General features: G+C 39.8%; 1 protein-coding gene across 1 annotated transcript in view; it reads right to left on the bottom strand.

The window, feature by feature from the left end:
• Positions 1–16,429, bottom strand: part of MTMR9 (myotubularin related protein 9) — an 86,558-nt gene extending 70,129 nt beyond the window's left edge. Inside the window, exons 1-3 of the mRNA XM_081237520.1 lie at positions 15,780–16,429; positions 4,971–5,079; positions 368–493 (exon numbers count right to left, since the gene is read on the bottom strand). Of these exons, the coding sequence (XP_081093646.1) occupies positions 368–493; positions 4,971–5,079; positions 15,780–15,961 (417 nt within the window). The 5' untranslated portion in view covers positions 15,962–16,429. The remainder of the gene's footprint in view (positions 1–367; positions 494–4,970; positions 5,080–15,779) is intronic.
• Positions 16,430–24,548: the final 8,119 nt, after the last annotated feature.

Below are 24,548 nucleotides of genomic sequence, written 5' to 3'. Positions count from 1 at the left end.
GATACACAATGGGTTCAACAGACTTTTGGGAGATGGCTCAGAACCTAATTACTGTATACAAAGCTGTTTCCAGGGAGACACTTTTAAAACACCCCCAAATTAAAACATGTCAGGACTATCTTTATGAAGATCTTAATGTTTTATCAGTAAATCCACTAGAAGAAAAATTACTTAAGCTGCAGCACTGGGAACAAATTATGCAAATCTCTGAACGGCAAAGGCTGCAGCACTAATAGCTAATAGATACTTCTTTTAGGCATGGATAAGTCAACTGCACCTTATTACTTGTCAAAAGGAAGTGATCATTTTCACAAGTAAAGTGCTGGGTTATTTCTCATTACCCACAGTTCTCTCAAAAGTTACTCACAGCTGAAGAGTAGAGTTCAAACTCTTGCTCAGGAAGGAAAGAATGCCAGCCATCTTCTATCACTTCAAACATGGGCCGGTAAAAGAAAGGGTACATCAGAGTGATGGAGTCCAGGGTAGATAATGCCTAGGGGAAAAAAGAAATAAAAAAGAAAATTGGAACATATCACAATTTTAAACACTTTCTAATTGCCAAATTGGCATTAAATACGGCCTAATAATGATGGACACCCAATATATTTCTCTAACATGTTATTTATCACTAGACACAATTATACCTTACTTAGGCTAATCACCATGCTTTCAGCCTCTAACAAAGTTTCTGGCACATAACATACACTCAATTAGCATTTGCTGAATGAACAAAAGAACAAAACAATGTGCACACCTACTCAGGAGAAAAATGAAAAAACTCCTTCTTGAGACCATTTAGTAAGCCCTAATAAAAAGGTTCAAATATTTCTAGGGATCAGAGAACAGGTTTTGGTTAATCAGTAAGGCCTTGGCTCAAAATCCAGTTATTAACTATATATAAACATATGTAAATTATTTAAAATCAGTGTGTGTTAGCAATTGTAAAGAAGCTTAGTAGCCAAAGAGTCAGAAGGGAGTCGGACTGCTAGACTCAAATTCCAGATGCCAATGCAAGAGTGTTTAAGTAATGTAACCACTCTACGCCTCACTTTCCTTAGCTGTAAAATAGAGGAAATAACCTCATAGGGCTACCTCATAGTACCTACCTCTTAGGGCTGTTGGGAGCATTAAGAGAGAAAATGTATGTAACAGGGCTAGAACAGTGCCTGGCACATAATAAACTCTAAAATAATTTTAGCTGTTACATGCTCCACATCGCCTCCATCGATGTGAAATTTCCTCCCTTCCTAGAGTGATATGGTCAGGTTATCCTCATACCTTTATGTACACTGACCCAAAACCGGGGCAATAACTCTGTGGTCCCAAAATGAGCCTATTGCCATCTGAAGCATGAATTCGGTGACAACACCAGGGAAACCTGACTAGATGGAGGAACTGAGAAACGGAACATCACCTGGCAGTTTCATCCTTCTGACAGGGGAGTTTTAGAAACATTTCTATGAGCAGGAAAAAAAGGCAGCAAAATCAATTAGCATAATTCAAACTGCAGTAATTTTGGAGACACTCAGCTGGAGTAGGGGAAGAGGGCCCAACATCATGCTAACATCCCCAAGCTCTCAGAATAAAGCTACCTCCTTTTAGGTCAGTAGAACCTTTATTTTATTTTATTTATTTAATTTTTAAATTTTATTATTTAAAAGATATTCTTCTTAATATTAAAAAAATTTTTTTCAGCTTTACTGCGGTATAAATTGACAGTTTTATTAAACTGTAAGATATTTCAAATGTACAAAGTGATGATTTGCTACACATGCACATCGTGAAAGGGTTTTCCCCCATTGAGTTAATTAACGCATCCATCACCTCACATATTTACCTTCTGTTGTTGTTTATGAAAACATTTAAGTTCTACTCTCTTAGCAAACTTCAATTACATAATACAGTGTTATCAACTATAGTCCATGTTATACATTAGATTCTCAAACCTTATCTCATAAATAAACATCTGTAACTTTTACCAACCTCTCCCTATTTCACCCACCTCCAGCCCCTGGAAACCACTTTTCTACTCCCTGTTTCTATGTTTGCTTTTTTTTTATTTTTTAGATTCCACATATAAGTGATACCATGCAGTATTTGCCTTTCTCTGTCTGGCTTATTTCACTTAACACAACGCCCTCCAGTTTCATCCATGTTGTTGCAAATGGCAGGACTGCTTTCTTTTTTAAGGCTGAATAATATTCCATTGTGTGTGTGTGTGTGTGTGTGTGTGTGTGTGTGTGTGTGTGTGTGTGTGATTTTCCCTATTCATTCATCCATCAACAGACACTTAGGTTGTTTCTATACCTTGGCTACTATGAATAATGCTGCAGTGAACATGGGAGTACGGATATCTCTTTAAGACAATGATTTTGTTTCCTTCGGATATATACCGAGAAGTGGGATTGCTGGATCATATGGTAGTTCTATTTTTAATTTCTTGAGGAACCTCCATACTGTATTCCATAGTGATTGGTACAACCATTATTTTAAATGCATGCCAGCAACCATTCTGGCAGGCAATAAGCACTCAGGCTCAGACTTGTCGTGATTACATTTCATGTCACTAGAGACAGAACTTTTCCTTTAAACACATTAATGCTCAAAGAACTGAAGTCATTTCAACCCTAAAAGGCCACTGAAACTATACAGAAAATAAGATTCATCTGACTTCCTGCTATAATTTAGAAAACCAAGCACTTGCCAGTTATTCTTCCAATGGGATTCTATTTATGGCAACAGAATATATTTGGGTATATGGATTTTGATAACAAAGAATAGTTCAACTGTGCTTTATAAGAAATGCACTGGGCTTCCCTGGTGGCGCAGTGGTTGAGAATCTGCCTGCTAATGCAGGGGACACAGGTTCGAGCCCTGGTCTGGGAGGATCCCACATGCCGCAGAGCAACTAGGCCCGTGAGCCACAACTACTGAGCCTGCGCGTCTGGAGCCTGTGCTCCACAACAAGAGAGGCCGCGATAGTGAGAGGCCCGTGCACCGCGATGAAGAGTGGCCCTCACTTGCCACAACTAGAGAAAGCCCTCGCACAGAAACGAAGACCCAACACAGCAAAAATAAATTAATTAATAAACTCCTACCCCCAACATCTTCCTTTAAAAAAAAAGAAATGCACTTATTACTACCAAATTATGTCAAGATGTATAGAAGAAGGGAGGGAAATTGGATGCCAGGAAACGGCTAGAGGCCAAGGACACTATGTGTATTTACTACATTGTGAAAACAATCAACAGAGCATTCATTTTCTAAGGTCAAATTACTTGCAGCTTCTTTCCAGCCGTAAGGGCTTCTACATAATCAGTCAGTTTCTACAGAGCTTTAGGTAATATGTGTAGCTAAATAAACAAGTGATTAGTGTCAGGTGCCAAGAAGTTAAGTAAATGCAATCAGCAAGTGGGGTAACAGGCTTTGCCCTGTTTCTTCACCACAGGCAACTTCACTAACTCCCACCAGCTATCTTACAAGTTATAAAAGGGATAAGGAAAAAAAATGTGGACGGCTCAGTGAAAATCCAACCCCACAACTGAAAGAAAACACATGCTCAACTGAAGTGGGTGAGTGGCATTCCCTGGCCCAAAGAGCAGGACAGCATTTCCCTTTAACAGCCTAGAAGCCACAGTGCTTTTCTCACTCATGTCAGCAAATTCAGCCAAATCAACATTACTGTGTTATTTCCAAATGATGAATATGTAAGACAAACAGTTCAGCTCATCTTCTCATTTCCTTAAGTAAAATTTAGCAAAAGCAGAAAGAAAAATGCTACATGCCATTTTCTCAGTACCACAACGGTGGTTCCTCTATTTCTCTATTTTTGTTTAAAAGCCGAATGAGATCCTACAGATTTAAGCTTTTCTGCCCCCGTTAACAGTTAAGCCAATAGCATTTATTTTGCATACAAAGCCCAGATCAGTCACTCAAAGACAGAAGGGAAAAAAAAAAATCAGTGTGTCTCTATAATTACCTAGAAAATACTGTAAACATAAAGTTAATTGCTATAATTTAGTGGCAATGATTTAAAATAAAGCAACTTAAAATCCGAGGGTATACCAAAATCGTTGGTTAAAGTGGGAAAGAAAACAGTGTGAGCTCTTCAATTTAAATATTAAATTACCCAAGTAAAATTTCTATTATTTGTTATCTGAACAGATATTCAATATCATTTCTGTAAATATAAAACAAATACATCCTGTCTTAAGCAAACATAATATATGGAAATTCAGATTTACTAAAAACAAACAAAAGACTACAATCATTGTTGATAATTACTTGCTTTACAAAAGAAATAACGTTTTTAAAAAGTCTCAGCATTTATATACACACAATGGAATATTATTCAGCCTTAAAAGGGAAGGAATTCCTGTCACATGCTACAACATCGATAAACCCAGAAGAATCAGCAGCATTAAAAACTGCTGTAAGTCAATAAAATCTTTTTACATTCCTATAACAATGACTCAGGGTGAGGCTCTTCCATTCAGTCTTCAATATCTGAGTCACAAACATGACTAAATATCTAAAAGAAACATATAGGGGCAGGACAGGAATAAAGACTCAGATGTAGAGAACGGACTTGAGGACACGGGGAGGGGGAAGGGTAAGCTGTGACAAAGTGAGAGAGAGGCATGGACATATATACACTACCAAACGTAAGGTAGATAGCTAGTGTGAAGCAGCCGCATAGCACAGGGAGATCAGCTCAGTGCTTTGTGACCACCTAGAGGGGTGAGATAGGGAGGGTGGGAGAGAAACGCAAGAGGCAGGAGATATGGGGATATATGTATATGTATAGCTGATTCACTTTGTTATAAAGCAGAAACTAACACACCATTGTAAAGCAATTATACTCCAATAAAGATGTTAAAAAAAAAACATAAGAGCTACAGTGAAGCAGAAAATAAGGTTCCTTTTAATGATTATTTATTTTCATCACATTTTGCTTCCAAAATACTTACCTCAATGGAACTGGCTATATTCAAACATTCCTCCATTCCAGGAATATCCAACTGAATAATTCGAAAATCCTTACATTTTATGATGATGGTACCCAGTGATCCCACAAACCTATAAAAAATTATAAATTATACTTAGGGACCTATATACTCCCAACTCAAAGTATATGATTATTTCTTTAAAAAGAGGAGGTTATAATCACCATCTATACAGGCAGACGTTCTTTTATTGCACTTCACTTTATTGAGCATAGCAGATATTACGTTTTTTAAAGACTGAATGTTTGTGACAACCCTGTGTCCAGCAAGTCTATCGGCGCCCTTTTTCCAACAGCATTTGCTCACTTCATCTCTCTGCATCACATTTTGGTAATTCTTACAATATTTCAAACTTTATTATTATTACTGTTGTTGTTATTATATTTGTTATGGTGATCTGTGATCAATGATCTTTGATGTTACTATTTTAATTGTTTTGGGGCACCAGTAACCATGCCCATATACTACAGTGAACTTAATTGATAAATGTGTGTCCTCTGACTGCCCCACCAACTGCCATTTCCCCTTCTCTCTCTCTCCCCTCAGGCCTCCTATTCCTTTAGACACAAAAATATTGAAATTAAGCCAATTAATAACTCTATAATGCCCTCTAAGAGCTCAAGTAAAAGGAAGAGTCACACATCTTACTTTAACATCAAAAGCTAGAAAGGATTAAGCTTAGTGAGGAAGGCACGTCAGAAGTCGAGACAGGCCAAAAGTTATACCTCTTATGACAAATAGGTAGCAAGGTGTGAATGCAAGGAAAAGTCCTTGCAGGAAATTAAAAGTGTTACTCCAGTGAACACATGAATGATAAGAAAGCAAAACAGGCTAATTGCTGATATGAAGAAAGTTTTAGTGGTCTGGATAGAAGATCAACCAGCCACAACATTCCCGTAAATCAAAGCCTAATCCAGAGCAAGGCCCTAACTCTAATTCTCTGAAGGCAGAGAGAGGCAAGAAAGCTATGAAAGAAAAGTCTGAAGCTAGCAGAAGTTGGTTCATGAGATTTAAGGAAAGAAGCCATCTCCATAACATAAAAGTAAAAGCAAAGCAGCAAGTGCCGATGTAGAAGAAGCAGCACGTTATCCAGGAGATCTAGCTAAGATAATTCATGAAGGCAGCTGCACTAAACAACAGATTTTCAAGGTAGACAAAGCCTTATATTGGAAGGGGATGCCATCTGAGGACTTCCGTAGCTAGAGAGGAGAAGTCAGTGCCTGGCTTCAAAGATTCTAAGGACAGACGGACCCTCTTGTTAGGGGATAATGTGGCTGTTGACTTTAAGCTGAAACCAATGCTCATATACCATTCCCAAAGTCCTAGGGCCCTTAAGAATTATGTTAAATCTACTCTGCCTGTGCTCTATAAATGGAACAACAAAGCCTGGATGACAACACATTCATCAGCACTGAGGCAAGACCCTCCACCAGCAAAAAGATTACAACTCACTGAAGGCTCAGATGATGATTAGCGTTTTTTAGCAATAAAGTATTTATTAAGGTATGTACACTGTTGTTTTAGATATAATGCTACTGCACACTTAATAAACTACAGTATAGTGTATAATAACTTTTACATGCATTGGGAAACCAAAAAATTCATGTGACTTGCTTTATTGTCATATCGGCTTTACTGAGGCGGTCTGGAACTAAACCTGCAATACCTCTGCCGTGTGCCTGTATTCAACTTTCTTCTCCCCTAGTTATCTAATTAAGGAAGAATCAAGCCTGCATCATTAAAATATGAGCCACAAATAATTTTAAATACATGTATTTAAAATTTTTTTCAAATATATAAAGTAATTCATGCTAGGCCAATTCATTTAATGGAGATTATTAGGGGCCTTACTTCAAATAATAGGAAAAACAGATCTGTAATTAATGTATTAAGTGTTTGTGTAGAGATATTTCCAAAGCATAGAAAAACAGTTCATTTCAGATTTTACTTACTTCCAAACTTACAACAGTTGATTTGAAAAATAAGTATCTTTTTTTCAGTCTTTAAAACCTATTAACTTGCAATATCTATTCTAAGTCAAGGAAAACTTCAGAGTAAATGCCACGTGTAATCATAAATTTTGTATCAGTAAGTTTTGAGCAAATTTAATTTTACCTTAGTTGGGATTTTTGTCTTCCTTTTCTTGTTTTTTTTTTTTTGTCTGCACTTGCTGATAGCTCTGATTTTTCTTTTGCTTTGCCACTGACTGCCTCAATTCTTTCCCATTAATACTTCTGAGTATTCCCTAAACTAAGAATTCTTAGATTGATCTAAAGCAGATAATTTTATTTATACTGTGCCTAGCTTAGGAAAACGACTCCTACAGCTACTCTTCCCAAATTCTACTTCAGCTGTAAATACCCCCATGCCCAACATCACTGCACTGTGAATTTGGATACGCAAAACTTATCAACATGGGTCAAATCCTAGCAAAGAAAATTCCACCAGATATCCACAACTAAACAACATAGTGGAATGCCTCTTATGATATGTATTTTGAAAACTCATACTCTTGGCCCTTCCACTTCTGGCAAAAGTGGAATAACAGGGACCAGATTTACCCTCCTACCTGAAACAACCAAAATAACTGGGCAAAATATAAGGAAAGACTGTTTTCAAGACACTGAACATCAGACAACAAAGAACAGAGCTCTCTGGGAGATGGGTGAGTTCAGTGACTGCCCCAATTTACTGTTTTGAGATTTTCCAAGTTATAGTGAAGGGAGAGGAAAGTTGGGTGGGGTTGAGAGTCTGAGGAGACCACCTGTATTAGGAAAGAAGGAAATTAATGAAGAAAATTTGGGTCTCAAATTAGTGATCTCAGATTCCACTATACTAGAAATAGAACAGCAAGTTAAATCCAAAGCAGAGAAAATTAAATAATAAAGATAAAAAGAAAAAAAAATTAATGAAATAAGAGAAGATTCTAGGGAAAAACAGTGAAAGCAAAAATGATTGTTTCAAAAGATCAATAAAAGTGATAATACTTTAGCCAGACTGATCAGGAATAAAGAAAGTCACAATTTACCAATGTCAAATGAGAGAGGTTACAATCACTACAGACTCCACAGACATTAAAAAATAATAAGGGAATATTAGAAACAATTTTATGCCAATAAATTCAACAAGGTAAATGATATGGACAAATTCCTCAGAAGACACAAACTACTAAAGATCATTCAAGAATAAATAACCTGGTTAGAGCTCTATCTATTAAATAAACTGAAATTTTCAATAAAATCTTCCCCACAAAGAAAACTCCAGTCCTGGGTGGCTTCACTGATGAATTCTATAAAACATTTAAGAAAAAATACTATTAAGTCAAGACACACTCTTTCAGAAAACTGAGAAGAGGCAATTACTTCTCAATTCACACCTAAAGTCCAGCATTTCCCAAATACAAAACTCAAAAACATTACAAGAAAACTACAGACGAATATCCCTCATAGACATAGATGTAAAATTTCTAAACAAAACATTAGCAAATTAAATCCAACAATATATAAAAAGGATAATGTATCACGAGCAAATGGGGTTTATCCCAAAAATGCAAGGGTGGTTTAACAAAGTAATTTACCATATTAACAAACTGAAAAAGAAAAACAATATGCTCATCTCGATAGATACAGAAAAAGCATTTGACAAAATCCAACAGCTATTCATGATTTTAAAATGAAACAAAACAACCCAACTCTCAGCAAACTAGGAACAGAAGTGAACTTCTTCCACCTGATAAGAGCATTTACAAAAACAAAAAAACCAAAAAACTCTACCACTAATAGCATACTTAATGAGAAAGACTGAATGCTTTCTCACTAAGATCAGGAATAATACAAGGATGTTCCCTCTCACCACTTCTATTCAACAATGTACTGGACTTCCCTGGTGGCGCAGTGGTTAAGAATCTGCCTGCCAATGCAGGGGACATGGGTTTGAGCCCTGGTCCAGGAAGATCCCACATGATGCGGAGCAACTAAGCCCATGCACCACAACTACTGAGCCTGCGCTCTAGAGCCCGTGAGCCACAACTACTGAGCCCATGCGCCACAACTACCGAAGCCCATGCGCCTAGAGCCCGTGCTCCGCAACGAGAGAAGCCACTGCAATGAGAAGTCCGTGCACCACAACGAAGAGTAGCCCCCACCTGCAGCAACTAGAGAAAGCCCGTGCACAGCAACGACGATGGAATGCAGCCAAAAAAGAAATAAATAAATAATTTTAAAAAATGATTAATACAAACAAGTAACTGGAAACTGAATTTGAAAAATATCACTTGAAATAGCATAAAAAAATATGAAATACATAAAGGAAATTCGACAAAAGATGTGAAAGACCTGTGAGTGAAAACTATAACACATGGCTGAAAGAAATTTGAGACCTAAATAAGATAAATGGAGAGAAATCTGTTCGTAAGTCAGAAGACTCAATACTATGATATCCTATGTTAATTCTCATCAAGTTCATTTATCAACAGGTTCACCACAATTCTCACAACAGGCCTTTCTTAAAAAGAAATTGACAAGCTGATTCTAAAATTCATATGGAGGAGTTCCCTGGTGGTCCAGTGGTTAGGACGCCACGCTTTCACGGACGAGGGTGCGGGTTCAATCCCTGGTCGGGGAAGATCCTGCAAGCTGCATGGCGCAGCCAAAAATAAATAAATAAATAAATATTTTAAAAATTCATATGGAAATTCAAATGACTTCAAATAACCAAAACAACTTGGAATAAGAACAAAGTCAGACAGCTAACACTATATAATTTAAAGACTTAATATAAAAATAAAGACTGTGGCAGCAATGGCATCAAATAGATCAATGGAATAGAGCAGAAAGTCTAGAAATATATTCACTTATATATGGACAAAGGTGTGCAAAGACAATTCATTGAAAAAAGGGCAGACTTTTCAAGAAATGGTGCTACAATGATCAGATATCTATATGAAAAAAAGAATTTGGATCTATACATGAACCATATACAAAACCAACTAAAAATGGATCATATATCTAAACCTAAAACTATAAAACTCCTAGAAGAAAACATGGGGGAAAATCTTTGTGACCTTTGGTTAGGCAAAGATTTCTTAGCTATCACAACCCCAGTCTATAAAAGAGCTAATAAACTGTATGCCTTCAAATTTTTAAATGTTTGCTCTCTGAAAGACACAGTTAAAGAGAATAAAAAGACAAGCCACAGACTGAGAGAAAACATTTGCAAATCTTATATTTGATAAAAGACTTGTATCAGAATATACTTAGGAAAAAAAAAACCCTCAAAACTCAATAAGGGAAAGGATCTGGAAGACAGTGGAATCAGAAGCATTAGGAATCTGTCTTCCCACCTAGATAACAATTGCACTGGCAGAATCTCTTTGCTGTACCTATTTTGGAACTCTGATGTCTATTAAAGGCTTGCAACTTCCAGGAAAAGACATGGATAATAAATTGCAGTTAATTTTGGATAAATTCAGCTCTTAGCAAAATAGCAGCAGCTACCCATTCCCCACCCCCACCCAAGTGACAGGCAGCTGTGGGTATGTTCCTAGAGCAGCTTGCACACAGCTTATAGGAGCCAGGGTGGGCAGAAAGGACCCTGTCCTCCAAATATCAGAGATCTGTTCTGTGATTGTAGATTGCTGATTCCGATCACAGAGGTGCAATGAGGCAGGCAGCCACTGTTGCAATTCCTCCCACTGTTGCAAGCTGCCTCCAGCCCCCAATCTGTGACTTTCAGTGGATTTACACGGTCAGCTCTCTTCCCACTCTTCTTCATTTTTCACTTTTCCCCTTTCAGGAACCAGACATTAAAGATCCGGACATTTGAAAACAACTGTATATATGGGAAAATTAGGAAGTGACTGTGACTGCACATACCCAGGCTCAGAAAAGACCTGAGAGGGCCTTAAGTTTACACCTCAGGCTGATCCTTGGCATACAGACATCCTACAGCAGTCAAAAAAACAAAAATAATAAACAAAAGAAACCCCCCAAAAAACAGCAAACACTGGGGAAGATGGAGAATCTGTTTTCCATTGTTACCACATTATTAGATCTAAATGTCCAGTGTTGAGCAAAGAAAAAAAAAATCACAAGGCAGAGAAATTATCAGGAAAGCATAGCCTATTCAAAAGGTAAAAAATAAATAAACAGAAACTGTCCCTGAAAAAGACTTGATGGAAGATGATATCTTAGACAAAGACTTTAACAGTCTTAAAGATGCTCAAAGAACTAAAGGAAGATATGGATAAAGTCAAGAATATAATGTGTGAACAAAACAGAAATATCAATAAAGAGATAGAAGACCTAAAAAAAAAATTCTGGAGCTGAAAAGTGTAAGAACTGAAATCAAAAATTCACAAGCGGGATTCAAAAGCAGATTCTCAGCAAGCAGAAGAAAGAATCAGCAAACTTGAAGACAGGACAATGGAAATTATCAAGTCTGAGAAACAGACAGCGTGCAGCAATGAAGACCCAACACAGCCAAAAATATATAAATAAATAGTTATTTTTTTTAATCTAGTATTATTGTAACAATGGTTTGTAAATGCACATTTTATTTTCTACATCATTTAAGAGACTAATACATTTAAAAGAATTATTAGATTATGTTTTCAGGCCCAAATACATAAAAATGTAATTTTATGACATCAATGGAAAGCAGTGGGGACAGAGCTATAGAGGAGTTTTTGTATGTTTTTCAAGTTAAGCTGGTATAAATTCAAATTAGCATATTATAACTTTAGGATGTTAAATTTAATCCCCATGGTAACCACAAAGAAAACAGCTACAGAATATACACAACAGTAAATGAGAAAAAATTTTAAACATTTCATTACAATAAAATCAACTATGTGCAAAAGAAGACAATAATGAAGGAAATGAGGGACAGAAAAGCTTTAAGGCATATATGCAGCACAATGACAGAAGTAAGTCCCTCCTTACCAATAATTACTTTAAATGTAAACGGATTAAACTGTCAAAGGATAGACATTGGCAGAATGGATAAAAACATATGATCCAACTATAGCCTGTCTCACAAGAGACTCACTGGAAATCCAAAGACACAAACAAGTTGAAATTGAAGGGATGGAGGAAAAAGACATTCCAAGCAAACAGTAACCAAAAGACAGCAAAGAAGGCTTTACTAGTATCAGACAAAATAGTCTATAAATCAAAAATGGTTACGAGAGACAAAGGACATTATCTATTAATAAAAGGTTCAACACAGCAAGAAGGTGTAACAATTATAAACATTTACACATCTAATGACAATCAAAATATTTGAAGCAAAATCTGACAGAAGTGAAAGGAGAAACAGACAGTTCTACAATAATAGCTGGAGACTTTAATACCCCACCAGACAGATATACATATGGAAACAGAGGACTTAATACAATAAACTAACTAGGCCTAACAGACATAGACACGCTACCCAACAACAATAGGATACACATTCTTCTCAAGTGCACATGGAACAATTTTCAGGATAGACTGTATGTTAGGCCACAAATCAAGTCTCAACAAATTTAAAAAGATAGATATACAGACCTCCCTGGCACTCCAGTGGTTAAGACTCTGAGCTTCCACTGCAGGGGGTATGGGTTAGATCCCTGGTGTGGGAACTAAGATCCCATGTGAGGCTAGGTGCAGCCAAAAAAAAAAAAAAAAAGATATCATACAAAGTATCTTCTCTGACTACATGGGATGAAGTTAGAAATCAGTAACAAAAGTAAAACTGAGAAATTCACCAAATTATGGAAATTAATACACTTTTAAACAACCAATGGATCAAAGAAGAAATCACAAGGGAAATTATAAAACACAGACAAAAAAATGAAAACAAAAACGTGACATTACAAAACTTATGGGGCACAGAAAAAGCTGTATATATTATATATACATATATATAAAACCACCTGATATATGATAAATCAGTCAAGGATGGGTGTTACATGATGGTTTTAGGAAAACTGGCTTTTGCTACATGAAGAAAAACAAAGTTGGATTCTTATCACACTTGAAACAAAGGTAGAATCCAAATGAATTAAAGACCTAAAAGTGAAGGGTAAAACTATAAAGCTAATATGGAAGAAAAGTAGGAGAATATCCTAGTAATTTTGGGATAAGGAAGGACTTCTTAAGACTTAAAAAGCACAAACCATAAAGTATCGATGAATTTTGTATTAAAATTAGGACTTCCGTTCCACAAACGGCACCACACAAAAGTTAACAAATGGGTGAGAGATATGGAGAAGATATCTGCAATGTCTAAGGGAAGAATTAATACCTAGAGAGTATGTAAGGAACTGGTGCCAAAAAAAAAAAAAAAAATCACCAGAGAAACAAACACCGAGGAAATTCACAGGCAATCCACAGAAAGGGAAAAAATTTTTTAATGATTTGCTAACAAATCACTCCCCTTCTACAATCCATTTTCTGCCAGCCACCAGAATCATCTTCTAGAAATCTACCGATTGCTACTCCCACGCTTTCAACTCTCCAAGGCTTCCTATGAAAACCATCCCAATGGCGTAACAGGCCCTACACCATCTGGCCCCTGCTTATCCCTCCAACCACGTTTCTGCCGTCTCCCTAGTCCCCCTAGCTTCTACCCCGTGCTCACTGCCCTCCTGCCACACCTGCCTCTTTGTTCTTCCTCCTACATGCCAGGCATGGTCCTGTCTCAAGTCTCTGCCTTTGCATTCCCTTTGGCTGGAACGCTCCTTCCTCCAATATTCACACTGCAGGCTTCCTCCCTTCATTAATTCAAATGTCACTTGTCTTCTCGAACATTCTTTCTAAATACACTGACTCCAGGCATTCTCTATCCTAACATCTTCCTGTATTTTCCTTCCTGGCATTTATTACCTGACGTTGTTATATATTTATTTGTTGATTTATGTGAATGTCCATCTCCTCCACTAGTACATAAGCTCCTCATCTGTCTTAAGTCACCACTGCATCTGCACAGCCCAGACAGAGCTTAGCATACAGAAGACACATGGAAGTAACTCTTTTTTGAAAGCAACAACTCAACAAACTCTGATCTGACCACCTAGCTCTTTCCATTACATCATGCTGCTTCCCAGGAAAAAGATAAATGTGTACAGTTTGTCATTTCTCCCCTAAAAAGTGCTTATCTTAAATACTTGGTTTAGCCCAACCAGGCCCAGCGTGTAGTAAACGCTAGGTAAATACGATGAAATGAGAGTGAAAAGCAACTACAGAAAGAGGTAAGGAAGAAAGAAAAGAGTTGGTGGCATGGAGAAACTCTAATTCGTATTCTATGGCACCACTGGCCATTCAGTGGTTAATCGTTTTATTTCCTATGTGCCTATCTGCCCATGCCACAGTTTTCTCTCTTTTTTTTTTTTTTTTTTTTTTTTTTGCGGTACTGGGGCCTCTCACTGCTGCGGCCTCTCCCGTTGCGGAGCACAGGCTCCGGACGCGCAGGCTCAGCGGCCATGGCTCACGGGCCCAGCCGCTCCGCGGCACGCGGGATCCTCCCACACCGGGGCACAAACCCGTATCCCCTGCATCGGCAGGCGGACTCTCAACCACTGCGCCACCAGGGAAGCCCCACAGTTTTGAAGGAGATAAAAATTAACCAAATTCGTGCCCTGGCTTCAAGGAGCTAACATATATGTAACTATCAAAACACAGATTGTAAAATATACTTATGAAAGAGGTATAATTAAAGAGCTATAGGATTTCAAGGTGAGGGGAATTACTTCTCATTGTGGGATTAACAGAAGAACCTGTGAAAGGCGTGGCAGACTGAAATGGTTAAACTGCATATTGATAGATGAGTAACAGCTGAAAACTTTTCCACAGGAGAAGGCGATCTCAGGAATCTAACAGGAGCCCTCTGCTTGAAAAAATAAGTTTATCACCACTTCACCCGTTTTGTTTAACTTCTACTATTAGAAAGTATTTTATTTTAAGGCATAACCTCTCTAGGAATCTTCTTAATACTGTATCCAAATTCTCTTGAGAGGTAATAGAAAAAGCTGTTGTCATTCATTTATACTTTAGTGTTCACTGGATAACCAATTTACCTTCTTCTGGCTAGAGTAAGTACAAAGCCATTGGGGAAATGATAATTCTGACTGCAAAGAAAGTATAACTTTTTGTCTCTGAGGCACTACCCTGGAAAGACAGAGTCTGGGGTGCAAAATAAGAGGTTAATTAATTAATACCTTTAAGAGCCTACTCTGCTCTTTCCAAAAGCCAAACAGAGTAAAAATAAATAAAAGACATTATAAGCTCCCATAATGGGAAGTCTTAAATTGATGACCCAGAAGGTAAGAAATAAGGAGAAATATGATAAACTGAACATTTTTGAGAGGAGGGGGAAAGGTTTTGTGGAATTTAGACACTACATACTGAAGTCTACATACTCGAAAGTGGCAAGTAAAGACTTTACCTAAATCACATTCAACCACAACTTCATGAACTAAGATGGACAATTAACATTCAGGGAATATGACGGTGCAAGGAAAAGAAATTTTAAAAGAAAACGTTGCATATCCCCCCACACGGTGTTATGTACCAAAAATGATATCACGATAACAACTACGTGATAACCCAGCCAGACTGAATGGAAACCACGTATCTCATTTGGATGGTTTCCTGCTTTCTAAAATTCAAATCCTCAATCTAGGCCAGAGGGGGCTCGATCTACTGGATGGTTGGGCGATGGGACGCGTTTCCGCAGACCTGCACCTGAGGACCCCAGGTTCCCCGCGGAATAGGGGATGGGACAGGCACTCACCGCTTGTCGATGGCGTCGATGTTTGAATGGAGGAGCCACAGCTCCTCCGTGTTGTCTTGCCGGGAGGACAGGATCAGGTGGTGGCCAGTAAGGCACAAGGTCCCCTCGACGGCCGGGTAGAAAGGCCGGTGCAGCACCACATTGTCCACCCGTGGAGTCTTAATCAGCTCCGCAAACTCCATGTTCCCCAGCGGCCGGAGCCGGGGGACTGCCCAGTCCCGGAGGGGCGAGACGGTTACGCCGCCGCTGGGCTGAAGGGAATGACCAGGCGCTAGGCAGGCAAAAGGGGCAGGGACGCGGGCGGGGAGGTCGTGCCCCGCCCCAGGCTGGGGTGAGCGCGGCGAGGCCTGTGGCCACCGTCACAATTCCTGGGAAAGCCGGAGCTGGACCGGGGCTGGGCCAGGCCGGGCGTCGCTCCCTCACCGCTCTGTTCCCCCAGGCCCAGGACTCGGGCAGAGAGAACGCTCCGCGACAGGCCCAGCCGCCGCCGCCGCCACCTGGGGACCCGGCCTCGGGGTAGGCAGGCTGAGGCGACAAGAAGGAGGCCGACCCAGGGCCACTTTCCACGTCCGAGACGCTACGGACTCTTGACGGACGTAGCTCCTCGCAGCCGGAGCCTAAAGCAACTCCGGGCGGAAGCGGAGGGCTCGAAACTCGGAAGACTGGGAAGTCCGTACCGGAAGTCGGTCCCCGCCTAGGTCCGATGAGAATGCTTCCGGAAACACAGCGGGAATCGAAGATTTGTGTTCCTAGCAGGAAAAAGCTCTACCTGCAAGCCAACCGCCGCACCCGCCACCCCTACAAACATTCCGCTTGAGAAAAGGCTGGGGAAAAAGGGACAACGAGAAGAGGTCCCTGACCTGCCTCCCTCCACTTGAGCAGTAATCCCTCTTCAGAGCGTGGGGCTGCCGTAAATTTTGGCGATTTTCATCCATTGGCCGTGAAGAGATGACACGTGCGATTGAGTCGGTGATTGTGACCCCACAGAAGCGCCAGGTGTAAGGGAGGGGCACGGCCGGACGCCGCAGACGCCCAGAGAGCGAGCGCCAAGGTGCTGTGACCTTGAACAAGAAAGAGGAAAAGCATAAAAACACCTATGAGAGGGACCTAGGTTGAAATACGTACAGTGCACCGAAGAGGAAGTGACCAATCCTATACTTTGCGGAAACTCAAGTGACGCTCTAAAACACAGTTAATCTGTAGCAGAACTGGCTTCAGTCTAGGTCTATGAAATTCAAGGAATTGGGCTTTGGTCACCACCGCACGGCCTTCCTATTAAATACAATCCAACTGAACTACTTCCAGACACCTAAACTATGCCCGAAATTTACCTGGTGTCTCCCTCCCCTTTTAAACTAACATTTTCATACTAAAATAGGGCATTAGAGGGGAAATATGCAAGGGTTTAAGTCCCGGTCTACTGACACTTCATTAACCTTTGAAATCTTCACCATCTACAACCTAAGAACAGTGAGTTGGCTTAAGTCTCAGAGCAAAGACCAAATAAATTGCCTGAATTCTCATCAGATCTGTCCAGTTTAATGATGTCTTCTAAAGGTAGAGAAAAATTCTTCAGAAATGTCATGACCTTTTTCTTCAAATTTTCCTGGAAAAAAAAAAGCCTATGAAAAGACCATTGTGTCATTACATTTTTAAATGGTTAATATTCCATAAAGGCATAAACTCTTTTCGCCAATGAGAAAAAAACTGTCAATAGCGTGTTGGGTTGTTATAATGAAATGCCAGAAACTATTAGAAAATTGCATCTTCTCTGGATTGAAACTCCAAGCATAGAAAGCCCTTGAGATCTGAAGAAAACATATTCAATAGTAAAGAAGAAAGGAGGTGGGCAGCACAATAGCTTAACTTACCACATGAGCAGTAGATGGCAGTAGAGTTCAACAGTAATGGGATAGGCTTTCATTCTATTAAAATAATTAAGTGAAGCTGTAGTCAAACAAGTTATTACCCCAGCTGCCCGGATATAAGGGTCTCAGAGGATTCTGATAAACCAAATAAGATGATGTCATTTATAATGTACATAAAACACTCAACACCTGACAGATATTGTCATCATTTCATGTGTAATAAATGGCACTGACATGTAAACATCTAGATGTTATTCCATCAAGTAGTCAACTAGCATATATTAACTGCCTACCTGGTCATCGCCACTGTGGGGAATGGAAACAATAGATCTGACACGGCCCTTGCCCGCAAAGAGTAATAGCTAATTTGGGGAGGCCAAGCCACCCCACATAACAAATGAACAAAATAAGAGAGTAAGTACTAAATTATGAAGTACAGATTTACGTTCCTGGTTTTGTGTTTCTCCATTGCGCCTTGAGGAGTTAGTAGAAATGAAGGTGTTTTGAAAACAGTAGGTCAACAATTGCCAAAAGTAGCAGGAGCATCTCAGGTGGAGAAGATAGTGCCTCTGTGTGCCATTGACAAGCAGCTATTCTCCCTGTGCTTTGTAATTATGTGTTGACTGTAGGCAGCTGAGATGAACCGATAACCTTGTGCTGTGTCTTTCTTGTGTTCTCCATCCCCTTCATCCTCCACGCAAATCAATCACTAAACTGTTGATCATATCTTCTAACAGCTCTTGAATTCCTCCACTTCTCTCCATCCCCAGGGCCACTGCCATAGCTTGTACCATCATTTCTCACCTACTGTTACTTGACAGGAGAAGCCTCTCAGTTGGTCACCTTTCTTCTAGAGAGGTTCTCCTCCAACCCACTTTCTACTTGGCAGTTAAAGCCCTCTTTGCTGTTCCAAATTGCTTTTTTCTTCTCTTAACTTGTAAGTCCCTTTGTGATTTAGCCCCTTTGTGATCAGCATCCTAGACCTCATCTCTCCTACTTCTCTCTACTCAACACAACAGTCCCCAAACCCCATTTCCATGCCAACCATCCTTAAATAGCTTGCTGTATCCTTTTGAGATTTTGCACCCGTTTAGAACCTTGCTACCAAGTGGAAGTGTAGAACAGGGACCAGCATCATCAGCATTCCCTGGGAACTTCATTAGAAATGTTCTTTTCCAGAGCTACTGAATCAGAATCTGCACTTTAACAAGACTCCTAGGTGATTTTTGTGCACATGAAATCTGACTGTTCTTTCTGCCTGGTATATACTCATCTCACTCCCAGTACCTTGTCCCTGACCTGCTAATGCCTATCATCCTTCAGATTTCATCTCAGATATCACTACTTCTGGGAAGCCTTCTCTGACTTCCCCTCCAAAACGATGGACTCCATGTTATAAAGGTTCCACAGCACTATGTAATAATAATAGTAATAACAGTTCACATTTTTGAGTGTTTACTCTGCGTTCCAGACATTGTGATAAATGCTTTACAAGCACTGGCTCATGTAGTCCTTCCACAATTCTTTGAGGTTGGTTAGTATTCTCCTTTTACTGATGAGGAAACTGGGGCCCAGAGATCTTAATAATGTTTCCAAGGTCAGACAGCAATAAGTGGTGGAAGCAGGATTTGGAATCAAGTAGTCAAGTGCAGACCCTGTGCTCTTCATCACCATGCTACATGGCCACCCAGGAGATCTGAGCTCACCTTGGTCACTCTCTCTGATTTCCCCTCTTCAGCTTCTTGAAATAGACTCCTTATGTGTCCATAACAACATTCCACTAGACAGTAAGCTCCTGGAAAGGAAGGACCATTTCTTGATTGCAATATGCCCAGCATCTAGCTTAGTGCCAATACATAGTAGCCACTCAATGTATATTTGTTGACTACATACTCTGTATTTTACCTAACATATTCCACCCTGACCTCTCCTCCACCCCCCAATCTGAGTGACTTTAGATATTATTGTGGATGCTTAAAGCAGTATTTTGATGAGAGTAGGAGGAAGGTGGTGTTATATTGTTCCCACCTTGCAGATGAGGAAATTAAAGCAGATGAATAACTTCCCAGTGATGCTGATATCTATCATCTCTTATGTTTAGTCACTGTTTTACAATTTACATGTTTTCTAATATTCTGTCACATATGGCTCTCAGTACCCTGGCGAAGCAGATAGGAGAGGTATTGGTCCCAGCTCAGAGAAGAATGGAGGCTCAAAGGATGCCGATGTCCTTTCAATGACAAACCAAGCAGAGAAGCAGAAACCCAAAGGCAACAATTCTGAGTCCCAAACCCAGGCCTTTGCTAAATTAAATTAGACTCACTTGACATTCCTTTTATCTGTTAAGATTCTGAAACGTGGGTGTTGGGAGAAGACAGCCATTCTTAAGTAAGAAAAGGAGGGCTGAGGTTTCACTGCACACAGCAACAAAAGGAAGCCTCTGGCAACAGTGATATGGTCCATAGGTCTGTGTTCAGACACTACATTCTAAGAGCCACATTCCTGTGTCTCAGTCACTGAGCTGCTTCATTTTTTTAGACCAATCAGAAGCATGGGAACCCAGCGCTTTAGAAAAAAGTGGCAAACTGGAAGGAAGAGGAGCTGATTTATTTCATTGCACATAAAATAAATCAGCCCCAACAGAATTGCTTGAAACAACACCCAGTAGTTGACAGCTAGAGCTGGAGGAGTGGGAAGGGGAATGGGAAGGGAGGTGAGAGCTGCCCAGTCATCTGTTTCTGTGGTCTCAGGCTCTCTCCCTGTGGTCTCCTTGGGAGTTGATTCTGTATTCCTGCTAGTACAGTTGTAATAGGGAAGAATAAATCTGACTCCATATTAGCTCTGTTTCTTTTACTTTAATCTTTGTATTCTATTGCTTTTGCCACAAGTTAGAATGTTGCCTATACCCTGAAATATACAGGATAGCCCATTCTGAAGGCTCTGACCTTTAAAGGTGTACACTTTTCTATTTGTATAGAGGTAAAAAGTTGTAGAACAGAGAGTAACATTTGTCTTGTCAAGGTTCACAGGAACATGGTGATCAGACCTACAGGGACAGCTCCAAGAACAGAGGATTCCGACACCAGGAAGTTTGCAGCAATCAACCATACCTCCTCCCCTTTGAGTATAAGAGAAGCCTGAATTTTAACTGGGGAAAGATGGTTCTTTGGGACACTCGTCCACCATCATCTTGGTCTGCTGGCTTTTCTAATAAAGTTGATATTCCTTGCCCTAACACCTCGTTTCTCGACTTATTGGCCTGTCATGAGGCCATCAGTACAAGCTTGGACTTGGTAACACAGCGGCCTTAGCACAGGCAGGCTGCATCCATGGCAGCTGAGGGTCAGGAGTGAATATTCCCAAGAGCAAATCAGAGCTGCATCAACTTTTATGACCCAGACTCAGATGTCACATAATGTCATTTCCACTGCACTCTTTGGATCTTAAACAGTCACAAAACCCACTCAGTTTTGAAGGGAGAGGACACGGATCCCATCTCTCAATAGGAGCGGTGTCAGAAAACGTCTGCCCCAGGGGTGCAGTTGATAGTGGGAAACATATATGTATGAACTCAACTTCCCCTGTGCACACGGGCAGCTGGAAGGAGGAATAAAGAGAATATTTGGAAAGAGAGAACACTCCGGTAAAGTGCTTTTCTGCTCATAGCCATAATGAAGTGAACTAAGAATCTGCAATTACATATAATTGGATATAATTAAAAGAAAGAGACACGTCTAAAATAAAGGCATAATTAAGAAGTAGAAAAATTTACTGGGTGGGAATGTCAACAATGCAAATTCAGTGAATACTGTTGGGGTTTATTTTATTGTCATTGAACCTAAATCAGGATCAAGGTCCAATAAAGTAGGGAAGCAAGTCTGCTCTCAGCTCTTTAAGTCACACTTCCCTAGCCCCCCATTCCTTCTTTCCCCACACAACTTAGGGGAAGCTTTGTATACAAGTTTAAGTGTGACATATAGTTTTGTTTCCAATGCTTTAACTTGTTTAATAGACTATGATACCTGTTCCAATATCCCTTCCTGTCGTCCCTAACTTTCCTTCCTTTGCCTTTACTCCACTGTCCTTTCCTTTCTCATCTTATTCTGCTTTTCTCTCCCCAATCTTTCTTCTCAGAGATGACCACCTTAAGAAGACCTGCAGGGCTTCCCTGGTGGCGCAGTGGTTGAGAGTCCGCCTGCCGATGCAGGGGACATGGGTTCGTGCCCCAGTGCGGGAAGATCCCACATGCCGTGGAGCGGCTGGGCCCATGAGCCATGGCCGCTGAGCCTGCACGTCCGGAGCCTGTGCTCCGCAATGGGATAGGCCACAGCAGTGAGAGGCCCGCGTACCACAAAAAAAAAAAAAAAAAAAGGTTAGGAAGGTCTTCCAACGTTGGATGTTTTCATTGTTAAACAGAACGTAGTCTTCATTTAGTGTTTTCTCATTTCTAAAAGGGCTGTGCATTGTAATTTAAATCTTTCTATAACAAAACAATCTTTAAGTTCTAGAAAATGGCTTATTTATTTATATATTTACATATATTATATTTTATACATTTGATATTTCGAAGAGTTGGAACAGTTCCTCACAGTTGGTAGGAATGGGATTCATCCTGGGTTCTGAGTTTCTGTATTTAGATGGGGTTGCATTTACAAATCAACTATTAACACTTAGTCTTTTACTAGCAGTCTCAGATTACTTTTATCTGGACCCAAATCCTAAAATCCACCCACCATCCTAATCACCCATCTTTATTTAGGTCCCACCATCCTGGAAGAGTCAGGTATAAAAGACTGAATGGTAAATAGTAGATCCTCAGTGATGAAGCTCACTGGGGGAAAGCTGGTGTATGAGAGCAGGGGAAATGCAGTGAATAAAGCACTATAAGAAAAGAATAAAGGTCATTTTGAACCTTTTGTATCAAAAGGAGTCAGGGCTGGGGTGGGTAGCAGACATTAACTAAAGGTATGAAAGCAATCTGTTAATTACTTGATATTTGCTTTGCCCCTAAAGCTGAACTCACCAGAGTTCCTAACACACTCATTTAGTGCCCATTTTCCATTGTACCTTCCTTTTATGCTGTTTGAATCTACAGAAAAAAAAATTTAACCCTATCTCAAACTAATCACAAAAATAAGTTCTAGCTGAAATAAAGCTCTAAGCATAAAAAATACCCCACAAAATTATTGCCTTCCATTTTTAGCAATATGGCAGACTACAAACCCTAATAACACTTTGTGTAAAACACCTATAATTGTCTGTTTTTAAAAAAACAAGTATTTTAAAATATTTTTTAAAAACCCGACATATTATTAAATGTATAGCTGGCCTAGCAAAAAAGTAAAAGAAAATTCTCAAAGACCAAAAATAATGGAAATCATGAATTCAGCGATGTGAGCAAGGATCAGAAGCAGTTACTGTTCAAAGAACATCTGGGGGCCTGGAGTTTCCATTTAATCACTTGGTTGAGGGGAAAGAAGACAAAGTCTAGTGCCTACACAGGTGGTGAGTCTACCATCTGGAGACCTTCATTATTTGGGACCCTGAAAGCCACATTTCATTGAGTAATCCAGGAAAAAAATCCTTCCTCTCTTAAGGAGATAGTAAAGAAACTTGTCTCTCTCTCTCTCTCTTTTTTTAAATTAATTAATTTATTTATTTATTTGTTTTTGGCTTTGGTCTTTGTTGCTGCACCCGGTCTTTCTCCACTTGCGGCAAGCAGGGGCTGCTCTTCGTTGTGGTGCTCGGGCTTCTCATTGCGGTGGCTTCTCTTGTTGCAGAGCACGGGCTCTAGGCGTGCGGGCTTCAGTAGTGTGGCTTGCGGGCTTAGTTGCTCCGCGACATGTGGGATCTTCCCAGACCATGACTCGAACTCATGTCCCCTGCATTGGCAGGCAGATTCTTAACCACTGCACCAGCAGGGAAGTCCAGAAAGTTGTCTCTCTTGACCTTACCTCTGAGTGATGGGGAGACAAATACATGTAAGAGTTTGCACTTCACCCTCACACAGGTTTAGGGCCAGAAGGTATACTGTCTGAGAATCCGGGAACACCAAACTGATAATTTAGTTTTAAGACATCCTGGATTGCTCATATATCAGGTGCCTGAAAAAGCAAATGTAAATATTTGTTCAAAGAATACACCTCAGACCCAAGTCAAAGAAATGTTACAGGTGGGTCCCATGGGACACAATCTCACAATGACAATTTATAAGACACAAGAGGAAACAAGTCACAATAGCAGGAGCTAGGAGAAAGAGGAAACAGTAGAAACATTCACAAAAGACTGAAGATATTGGAAAAGAAAGTAAAGTAAATATTTTAATATGTTAATAGAAATAAAAGGAGGTGTTAGAAGTATGACCTTAGAATATCAAATAAGAATGAATTTTGCAAGCTTTACAAGCAATAACTTAGATCTGTTGTAATCTGTACTTAACAATTCGTGCCCAGATAACTACAGAGTATCTACTCAATTGGCTACAAAGACATGCTAAGATCTGGCCACAAAGTCTTATTTAATGCTTAGACCAATATAACATTTTATATGCACTCACCTTAGCAAACAACCTCATGTAAACAACTGAATTCTGCATTAAAAATCCTTCCCCCAAGATCCTCATGGAATCTGTTATTTGACTGTCTGCTATACATACCATAAAATTTTGACAAGGCTCATTTCTGTTGCCCCTTTGTTTCAAACATTTTTGGAGGTCCAACAGAGATCACCCAGAGCTTGCCCTAAATTCTGGACCAGTGGACATTTTGGCAGCATGAGAAAAGATCTCTGTGCCTCTTAACCTTCTCACCTGAGAGACCATTACTAACTGGAGAGTCCAAGTTGTTGCAGTGATTGGGAATCACTGAGTTATATTACTTGTCAAAACTCTTGCAGGTGGCCG

Source organism: Mesoplodon bidens, assembly GCF_964165515.1.
Source record: "Mesoplodon bidens genome assembly, chromosome: 6".
Classification (NCBI taxonomy): domain Eukaryota; kingdom Metazoa; phylum Chordata; class Mammalia; order Artiodactyla; family Ziphiidae; genus Mesoplodon; species Mesoplodon bidens.
Note: the sequence above shows the minus strand (reverse complement) of the source record. Positions and strands in the feature narration are given on the sequence as shown.